General features: G+C 63.2%; 1 protein-coding gene across 3 annotated transcripts in view; it reads right to left on the reverse strand.

Moving 5' to 3' along the window:
• CELSR3 (cadherin EGF LAG seven-pass G-type receptor 3) overlaps positions 1-9108 on the reverse strand; it is a 29449-nt gene extending 20341 nt beyond the window's left edge. For 2 of the 3 annotated variants that reach the window (XR_004550047.1, XR_004550046.1), the window contains exons 1-2: positions 6312-9108; positions 292-924 (exon numbers count right to left, since the gene is read on the reverse strand). Coding sequence is in view for 1 of the 3 variants with exons in the window: in XM_034066523.1 (XP_033922414.1) it covers positions 292-924; positions 6312-8958 (3280 nt within the window). In the remaining 2 variants the exon portion in view is untranslated. The remainder of the gene's footprint in view (positions 1-291; positions 925-6311) is intronic. The other variant, XM_034066523.1, reaches the window with a different exon arrangement.
• Positions 9109-9766: the final 658 nt, after the last annotated feature.

Below are 9766 nucleotides of genomic sequence, written 5' to 3' on the forward strand. Positions count from 1 at the left end.
CCTCTGATGGCCCCAGAGCCCAGCGCTAGCCTGGGGCAGGGCCAAGGAGCCTCCTGTGCCCTGGCAGGGTCCAGCCTGTGAGAAAGGCTGGGAGGTTGCACTGGGGTCCCCCAAGCCCTGCATCCCACCTCCCTGCAAGACAGATTTCTATGGCAACCTCAGCCCTGCACATCCAGCACCATGGAAACACGGAGAGCCGGGAGCAGGGCCGGGCCGCTGAAGACAAAGAGGGGCCCCAGCACCCTGCTGGGCAGAGCACCCCGCCATGGTGCCAGGAGCCCAGGGACTCACCCATGAAGTGTTGCCGGCAGACGCACGTGTATCCCCCCTCCTTGCGGGTGCAGCTCCCCCCGTTGCGGCAGGGGTTGGAGTAACAGAGGTTGATCTCTGTCTCGCAGTAGTCCCCAGTGAAGCCCTGCGGGCAGCGGCAGCGCAGGCCGGCAATGGGGTGGATGGGCCGGAACAGGGTGGAGGGGGAGGCAATGAAGGGGGCCGAGCTGTCGAACTTGAGGACGGAGATGCACTTCATGTAGTTCTGGCAGGGCTCCCGCAGGCAGACGTTGTCGTCGAAGGGCAGCACCTCCAGCATGGAGGCGCCTGTCAGAGCCATGCGCTTCATGTAGAGCTGCTCCTGCAGCTCCTCCGAGCTGAGGTAGCGCCCGCCCCGCGGTGCCAGCGCCGAGAAGCTGACGTTGAGCACAGTGCCTCCCACGTCCGTGTCGTTCTGGATGTTGAAGATGAAGATGTCCTCCTTGGGCGTCGCGAGCACCGTGGCCACCCCTTCCAGGAAGGTGGCCAGCAGCGGGGACAGGAAGCGCTCCTGCCACATGTTCTCCAGCCGCACTGTGATGCTGTTGGCCAGCATGTCCTCCGTGATGATGGTCACCCGCAGGACGCACTGGGCCGTCACACTGTGGATCCCGTCTGTGGGAGGGAGCAGGGACACGCTGCAGGTCTGTGCCTGCTGCCCAGAGGGTCTCCTACCCCCACTGCAGGGCACAGCCTTACACCCCACTATGGCCCCAGAAGCCCAGGTCCTTGGCGAAGGAAGTGTGGAGCCACAGCTCAGCCACTGGGGATGGAGGGGGAGCGGCCGGTGTGGCTGCTCCTGCCTCCCTTCAGCCTCCCCACTGAAGGAACTGCCAGGTCTCTTGGGTCTCCTCCCTGTGCTGCATCTCGGCAGCAAACTGAGCGCTCATAACAAAGGTGCTCAAGAGACACGGGCAGAAGAAGCCCCAGCAGGAGGCTGGGCAAACATAGGAGTCAGTGCCAGGGCCTGGGGTGTTCTGCTTCCCCACTGCGCCCCGTCTGCCTGCCCCGCATGCCTTGCCCTGCACTCCTCCTGCCATTTGCTTCCTTTCTCCTCCAAGGTCTCCAAGGCTTTTGTGCCGGTCTCCCTGCTTCCCCCTTCTCACCATCTGCTCAGCATCTCTTCCTCCCTCAGCCCATCTCCGGTTTAATTCTCTTTCATCTTCACTTTCCTCGGAAACCAGCTCCCTCCCCCTGGGACCCTGCACCACGGGAGCCATCCCCCGGGCACAGGAGCACGCTTGGAGCCTGCTCTCTCCCTGGACCGTGACCCTGAGCAGCATCTCAGCCCCATGTCAGGCACACTCATGTGCCCACAGTCAGGCTGCAGGGACACAGCACAGGACACAGGACACGGCCCAGCCCCGTGGCAGCAGCTCAGCCATTCCCCTGCTTCACCTCACCCATCTCCCCAGTTCCCCGCAGCCCAGTGGATCCCGCTGCCATGGAGGATCCCCCCTCCGAGCCTCATGAGCAAAGCTGCCTTTGCTATTCCTCTCTTGCCGTGGCTGCTGCGCTGCAAAGCCTTTGATTTCCCTCAGCCCTTTTGAAGCCCGCAGAGCAGGAGGATTTAAGGACTGAAATATCTCCCTTTTTCCCCCTCTCTCTCTTCTGCTCTTCAGAAGGTGACAGCTTTCTGGTGACCCCACAAATTCCCATGCAAGCACCGGGGCTGGAGCTCTGCAGATAAGGCTTGTGAGGGGCTGGGGAGCAGCAGGGCCAGCACAGTCACCCGGGAGCAGGGTTGCTCCTCTCTGAAATCCACCTGCTCCTTACCTGTATGGAGGCAAGGTGAGAACCCCCCCTCGGTGGTGCCCTGGCTCTGACAATGCAGGGCAGCAGGAGAGCAGGTACCAAAGAGCCCTGTGCTGCCCGGGCTCAGCACAAGGAACCAGCACCTGCACCCCTGAGGCACCTTCTCTCTGCAAGAGGCTGACCCAGGCCTGGGGGGGCCGGAGCACGGGGACAGCCACAAGCCTGGTTCAGCTGCACTTGGTAGGAGATGCTCCCAGACCCCAGAGCCTGGCGAGGCAGCACCCTGAGATGCCAGCACCCTCAGAGCAGCTCCCTCCTCTGCAGGAAGCTGTGCATGTCCCGCTCCAGCTCCTCTCCCTTTGTCCCCTCCTTGCACTTTGCCCCTGGCCAACGCAAGTCCAAGCTCAGCTCAGCCCAGAGCCCCCTTCCTCTGCTCCCTGAGCTCCTGCTTCACGTGGAAGCAGCCCGGAGGCCCAGGGGACAGCTCTCACTCTCCCCAGGGCCTGCAGGGCCCAGCAATAGGCAGGCAGACATGTCTGATTTATGGCTCCCATTAGGCTCGGCTGTCACAATGCTGAGCGCTGGAGCAAGCCGGAGGCCAGCAACACCTCCCCATGCAAGGAGGCTGTGGCTGGGGAAGGTGGGCTGTAGGGTGCCCAGCACCCCTGGCACTGCCCAGCCCATGGCACTGAGCACCCCTTTCCCCACTCCCCACAGCAGCGTGGAGCCAGCCCCAGCCCCACAGCCATGCTTGGTAAGCTCCCCCATACCACCCTGTCCCACCAGAGCATCACACCCAGGCTGGCCCCGTGCAAGGGGAAGCAGATGGTTAGAGAATGACCTGCTGCAAATGGCAGGAGGAAGCTACCAAAGACAAACCCAAAGCTGGCTGGAGGCACTGACCCCCCTGGGAGGCATTGTCATCACTAATGCTCAGCCTTTCTGATTAAATCCTGGGGCCAAAGAGCTGGTGTCTGGCAAATAGTCATGTAGCAGAGCCTGCCTACAGGGAAAGGAGCAGGGAGAGGGGCCACGAGGGGCCGGGCAGCACCCAGGCATCGTGATTGCACTTCCACAACTGACAGCAGGGAAGCTGCAGAGGGAAGAGCTCTGCACAGAGGGGGACAGGCAGCAGGCTCCTCCCGGGAGCTGTGTGCCCGCCTGGGACCGGCGCTCCGGCTCTGCGCTGGAGGCCCCTTGGGGAGAGCAGGGCTGTGTCTGCTGCCCAGCCGTGTCCTGGCTCTGCCAGGGCAGGAGCCTCCCCCCGACCCTGGGCAGCACCAGGCACCGGCTCCAGCCAATGCTCCCACCCCGAGAGGCCCTGCGCCGCTGGCAGAGGCTCCCCATGCCCTGCAGCAAACACCTTGGCCTCCAGCCTGGCAGGGAGCTCCAGGGATGGGGCAGGCAGCTGCCAGCTCCAACAGCTCCTGACCCAGAGGGGATGCAGCCCTGCCCCTCACCTGCGGGGAGCAGGAGCTCAGGGTGCATGTGCTGAGCAGCAGAGCCTGCATCCCACAGTGACAGCCACCACCCTGCCCGGGACACCCCAGCGTGGCAATGGCCTCTGGGACAGGCAGGGGCAGCGCTCGCATCTGCAGCCGAGAAGCAGTGAAACATCCCCAGAGGAAAAGCTGGGAAAGGAGGAGACAGGCACGAGAAGGTGAGCAGTGCCCAGTGCTTCCGAAGGGCTTGGGCAGACACCTCAAGGCTGATGGCACTTGACAGGCTAAGACATCTCAAACATAAATCACTCCCCTTCCCAGCACAGGGCACGAATGTCACCCTCCTGGCAACTCAAAGACTGGGGCTAAAATACAAGGACCAAGACAACTCCAAACCCATGCCCTAGCCAGGACTGGAAAGCCTTGAGTCTCACACCCAAACTCTGTGGTCTGCACCTCCAGCTGTGATGGAACCAGCAGGGGAGGAAGCTCCTTGGGGCACTCAGGTTGTGAAAGGGCAGGGCAGCCCTGGGACCCCCCCGCTGGCCTGCAAAGCCAGCCCCAATGTGCTCAGCCCTGGAAGCCAGGGCAGACCGTGCTCTGGGTGAGTCCTACCTGCAGGCTGGGATTCAGGTGAGAGAACTGGGACACGCGGGTCCCTCCTCAGGGCAAGCCTTGGAGCTGTGCACAGAGAGCTTGAGGGGTGCCAGGCCAAGGCAACAGCCAGGGCTGAGCCTCCCCCCTGCCACCAGCCTGGCCCAGGCTGGGATGGTTTAAAGGTAACACAATCTCAGCTTCCTACAGTGCTCCCATCTCAGTGTGCTGTGGCCACAGACACAGCCCCACCACCTCTGCCTTGCATCCCGAGGGGCCAAGAGCAGCTTCAAACAGCCATAGGTGCCTACACACCTGCAAGGAACTGGGCTGAGTTTTAAGGTTTTCAGTCTCTCTGGAAAGGAACTGGTTGTGACCATGGAATCCCCGTCTGGTTTGTGTTGAAGTGACCTGAAAGCTCCTCCAACTCCAACCCCTGCCACAGGCAGGGACCCCTTCCCCTGGAGCAGCTGCTCCAAGCCCCATCTGGCCCAAGTCTTCCCTGCTTCCATAAAGGGCTGAGTTGAGAACACACGCTGCTCACAGGCCCCTTGCCCTGCTTTAGGCAGGTCCAGCCTCCCTCAAAGGGACCATAAAGCTCGTGGGCAGGCACAGAAGCTGCCCCCTCCTTGGGTGCTGAGCCTCGGGGCACCCTCCATGGTGCTGTTGTTGCTGTATGGGGCAATGCAGCTGGCTCTGATGTCCTGGCCACCAGCCCTGCAAAGCCTCCCTGTAGCCAGCACCAGCATGGGGCCATGGGGCTGCTGGCTGCATGGGGGGATGCAAACAATAACGGCAGCCACCAAAGCAGCCTCCACCTCCCCAGCAGCACTGGGGCCAACAAAAGGCCTTTTCCCAGTGTCTCGCTTTCCTCCCCAGGGCAGCTCTTCCCCTTCCATCTTCTCCCCCGTCACCAGCACCCCTCTCCCAGCCGCCCTTCCCCTTGGAAGATGACGACACTCTAACTGCAAGGCCCCCTCGACGCAGGACTTTGGGATGCGATTGTCTCCTGCCTTTGTGCAGGGTTAAGTGTGCAAGGAGGCAGGGCTTGCCTGCGCACACAGGGCAGGGGCTGGAGGGGTCAAACACCCCATCTCCTGCGATGGGCAAGTGCGTGTCTCAGACAGCCCTACACTTACAATTAACCCCCAACGAGCCCCAGGCCAGTGCCAGACTGGTGCTGACTGGGCAGGATTGCCTCAAGCACGTCTGCTCCCCAGCCTTGCTCCACCTTTGGAAGGGAATCCTCCCCTCACTGAATGATCGGATACAGAGGGAATGGGGAGGGATGCTGGAAACCGAGGCCAGGGGAGCTCCACCGCTTAAGGTTCCCCAGGTAATTCAGCGCTGGCCCCTCCAGGGAGGGCTCGTGCCCTCCCGCAGAGCTGCTCCTCGGCTCAGCGATGGCCAGCCGGCCGCCTCCATTTCACATCATGCACCCGCAAGCAAGGAAAGGCTGATGTGAAGGCATCAGGCAATGGGGAGCTGCAGGTCCCAACCCCACCTGCTCACACACAGCCCCTCAATGCATCTGAAGGGGACCCCAACGCCCCCAAAGCCATCACTCACCTGCGCTGGGATACTCCAGCACACACACGACACGAGAGCTCTAAGCACGGTGCTGTGGGGTTGGTCACAGCTGCCCCTCGCAGCACTCAGGTGGCTGCAGGAAGGTGGTGCCAGGGCTGAGGCTGTAGCACAAAGCACTGGTGCCGGCACGTGCCACAGCCAGAACCGGGACAGAGCCGTTTGCTGCCAGCACATGGGGTTTCTGAGGGGCTCCCTCCCCAGCACAGCCGGTCCCAGAAGGGACAAGAGCCACCAGGCCTGGGACACAAGTGCTGTTGGCAGCCCCAGGCTGGCAGCTTGGCCACTGCAGCACCAGCTGCGTGCCCGGCCAGCACCCTACGGCCGTGCCACAGCCACGCTGGCGACAGCAGCCTCAAAGGTGCCTTGGGAGCAGCTACAAGCGATCCTCACAGCTCAGCAATGGTGCTTTGTTCTTGCAGACCACCTCCGGCCTCGGCCCCTTCACACAGTGCTCCCAGCAGCTCCCACTGCTTCCCAGCCCCTCCAGGATTATCCCCCACCAGAACAGGCTTCCAATGTAAACCTTGCTGCCAGTCCCCAGCCCACCCCTCCTATGCAGAACAGGCTCCCCTGAGGGTTCTGCACCCAGGGCTTAATGATGGGCTGGTTTTCACACCCTACCTGTGACAGTGACCAGCATGGAGGCCACCAGCGGCCGGTTGTTGTCCAGCTGACGGCTCAGCCTCAGCTCCCCGCTCGACTGATTGACAATCAACAAGTGCAGTTCATTTCCCCGCTCAAAGGTGTAGAAGAGGCGGTCGGATGCATCTGGGTCATAAGCTGGGACCTTCCCTATGACCCCCGAAGGGAAGGTGTTGGACTTATTGGACACGTAGTTATTGAACAGGATCTGGAAGTTCTTGAGAACGGGGCTGTTATCATTCTGGTCAATGAGTTTGATGTGGACCGTGGCTCTGCTGACCAGAGGGGCAGAGGTGGCCTGCACTACAATCACGTACTCAGGTTTTGTTTCATAATCCAGGTCTATCAAGGCTGTGAGCTCCCCAGAAAAGATGTCCATCTGGAATATCTCTGGGATGTTGCCTTCCACGATTTGGTACATGATCTGGGCATTGGGTCCCTCATCCGGATCAACGGCTGTGATCTGGGCTACAACAGAGCCTACGATGCTGTTCTCCTTTACCAAGACCTCAAACTCTTCGGCAGGGAAGACAGGGGCATTGTCATTCACATCCTGGATGGTAACCTGGATGTGGACAGGAGTGCGCTGAGGAGGGATGCCCCTGTCCACAGCGTACGCTGTCAGCTCGTAGACAGGAACGTTCTCACGGTCCAGCCTGCGGACGGTGCGAATGATGCCCGAGGTGGGCTCGATGGTGAAGTCTCCATCCCCATCCTCCCCGTTCTGGAAGGTGTACTGCACTCGTCCATTGGTGTGGGCATCCCTGTCAGTGGCAGAGATCTGGAGCACGCTGGTGAAGGGAGGGGCATCCTCAGAGATCATGCCCTGGTAGTGAGGGCTCACAAACTGGGGAGCGTTGTCATTTACATCGTTCACCATAATTTCAACATAGGTGGTGTCTGCTTTCTGGGGGATCCCGTTGTCCTTGGCAGTGATAGCCAACGTGTATGTGACCTGGTCCTCGTAGTCCAGTTCTGCCTGGAGAGTGATGGCCCCGGAGTCTGGATCAATGCGGAACTGAGGGACGTTGTCTTCCAGATAGTAAGTGATGCGGGCGTTTTCCCCTACGTCATCATCTGTGGCGCTGATCACCACCACGGTGCTGCCCACGGGCCGGTCCTCATTGATGCTCACAGAGTAGTGGGCGCTCTGGAACACTGGCCGGTGCGTGTTGGCATCGGTGATGTTGATGTGAACGTGGCAGTTGTCACGCAGGGTGCGATCGGAGGCTGTCACAGTGAGGACGTAGCGCCTCTCCTGCTTGTAGTCCAGTGGCAGAGACAGCGTGATGAGCCCCGTCCCGCCCTGCGTGCTGATGGAGAAGCGGTTCCGCGTGTTGCCTCCCGTGATCTGGTAGGTGATGGCACTGTTCACATCCCGGTCGATTGCCGTGACGCTGAGGACGCTGGTCCCCACAGCCGCATCCTCATTCAAGCGGATGAAGTACTCCTTCTGGGTGAACTCGGGGCGGTTATCATTGACATCCATGACGGTAATAGTGACGCTGGCGGAGGCGGATAAAGACGGGGAGCCGTGGTCCCGAGCCTCTACCCCAAAAAAGTAGTGCTCGACCGACTCACGGTCCAAGGGCCCACTGACCGTGACCCACCCCGTGGCACTGTTCACCACAAAGGGTGTGTCAGACGAGACCCCCGTCAGTTTGTACTCCAGGCGCGAGTTCTCGCCGTAGTCCGCGTCCACCGCCTGGATGTGGATGACGGAGTGGCCGAGGGGAGCGTTCTCCAGCACGGAGATCTGGAAAGGCGTGCTGACAAAAATGGGGGCATGGTCGTTGATGTCCACCACCTGGATGCTGGCCATGCCGGTGTTGTTGGAGAGGGGAGGGCGCCCCGCGTCCTGCGCCCGGATCCTCAGGGCGTACTCCCGCTCCACCTCAAAATCCAGCGGGGCCACCACCTGGATCTCCCCAGTGACGCTGTCAATGGAGAACTGCCCCCGGCTGTTCCCGCTGATGATGTTGTAGTGGACCAGCGCGTTGTTGTCCTTGTCCAGGTCCGTGGCGGTGACGCGCAGGATCTCGGTGTGGGGCCGTACGTCCTCCCTCACCTGCACGATGTAGCGCTTCTCGCTGAACTGAGGCGTGTTGTCATTCTCGTCAAGCACCGTGATGTACACCTTGACCGTGGCGGAGCGGGGCCCCGGCTCCCTGCCCTGGTCGTTGGCCTCCACCACCAAGGAGTACCGCTCCATCTTCTCCCTGTCCACAGGCCCGCTGGTGGTGATGAGCCCGGAGCGCGGATCAATCTCGAAGACGGCATGTGCCGCCCGCTCGTTGACGAAGCGGTAGCGGATGTTGGCGTTGGGTGGAGAGTCAACGTCGGTGGCCCGCAGCTGCAGGATGGGGTAACCTTCCTCCACGTTCTCCCGGATGGTCTCCCGGTACTCGCCCTGCTCGAAGACGGGGTCGTGGTCGTTGCGGTCGGCCACGGCGATGGCCACCATGGTGGTGGCGGAGAGCCGGGGTGCGCCGTGGTCAGCGGCAGTCACGCGGAAGTAGTGGAGCTCCATGCTCTCGCGGTCCAGGGCCTGCGTGGTGGTGATGAGCCCGGCCCGGGGGTCGATGCTGAAGAGCTCCCGGGACCGGCTGTTCATCAGCGCGTCCATGGAGTACACGAGCCGCCCGGCCTCGCCGCCGTCGGGGTCCTGCGCGGCCACCGCCACCACGGCCGTGCCCGCCGGCTGGTTCTCCGCCACCTCCGCCTGGTAGTTGTACTGCGGGAACAGCGGGTGCCGGTTGGGGGCTGCGCGCCGGCCCCGCCGCCCCGGGGATGGGCACGGGGATGGGGACGGGCGCGGCGCGGCGGCGCGGGGCGGGCAGCGCGGAGCCGGCGGAGCCCAGCACGGCTCTGCGGAGGGGCAGCCCCCGGGGGCCGGCGGCGCGGCAGCCCCCAGCCCGGGGGGGAACAAAGGGAGCAGCAGCAGCGGCAGCAGCAGCGGAGGAGGACGGCGGCGGTGGCAGCGGCGGCTCGGGGCGGGCACCGGCTCCTCCGCCGCCATGGTGGCTCGGCGGCCGCCGCCCCGGCCCGGCGCTCGGCGGCTGGGCTCGGTGCCGCCCCCCGCCCCGCTCCGCGCCGCCGCCGCGGCTGCCGGGGGTGGCGGCGGCTCCTCCCGCAGCCCCAACATGGCTCCCGCCCCCCCGCCCCGCGCCCCCGCCCGCCCCGCGCCGCCATCTTGAGGAGGGCGGGTAGGGCCGCGCCTCCGCCCCGCCGCGACCGGACCCTGCGGACACCGGCACCGACAGCACCGGCCGTGTGCTGCAGCACCGGCGGCTTCTGCAGCGGCCGAGAGGAGACCGCGGGGTTGATGCCCGCTGCCGGCAGAACCAGCACCGGACCGGGTTGGGTTGAAGGGACCTTAAAGCTCCTCCAGCTCCAACCCCTGCCACGGGCAGGGACACCTTCCACTGGAGCAG

The sequence above is a fragment of the Melopsittacus undulatus genome, chromosome 9, assembly GCF_012275295.1.
Source record: "Melopsittacus undulatus isolate bMelUnd1 chromosome 9, bMelUnd1.mat.Z, whole genome shotgun sequence".
Classification (NCBI taxonomy): domain Eukaryota; kingdom Metazoa; phylum Chordata; class Aves; order Psittaciformes; family Psittaculidae; genus Melopsittacus; species Melopsittacus undulatus.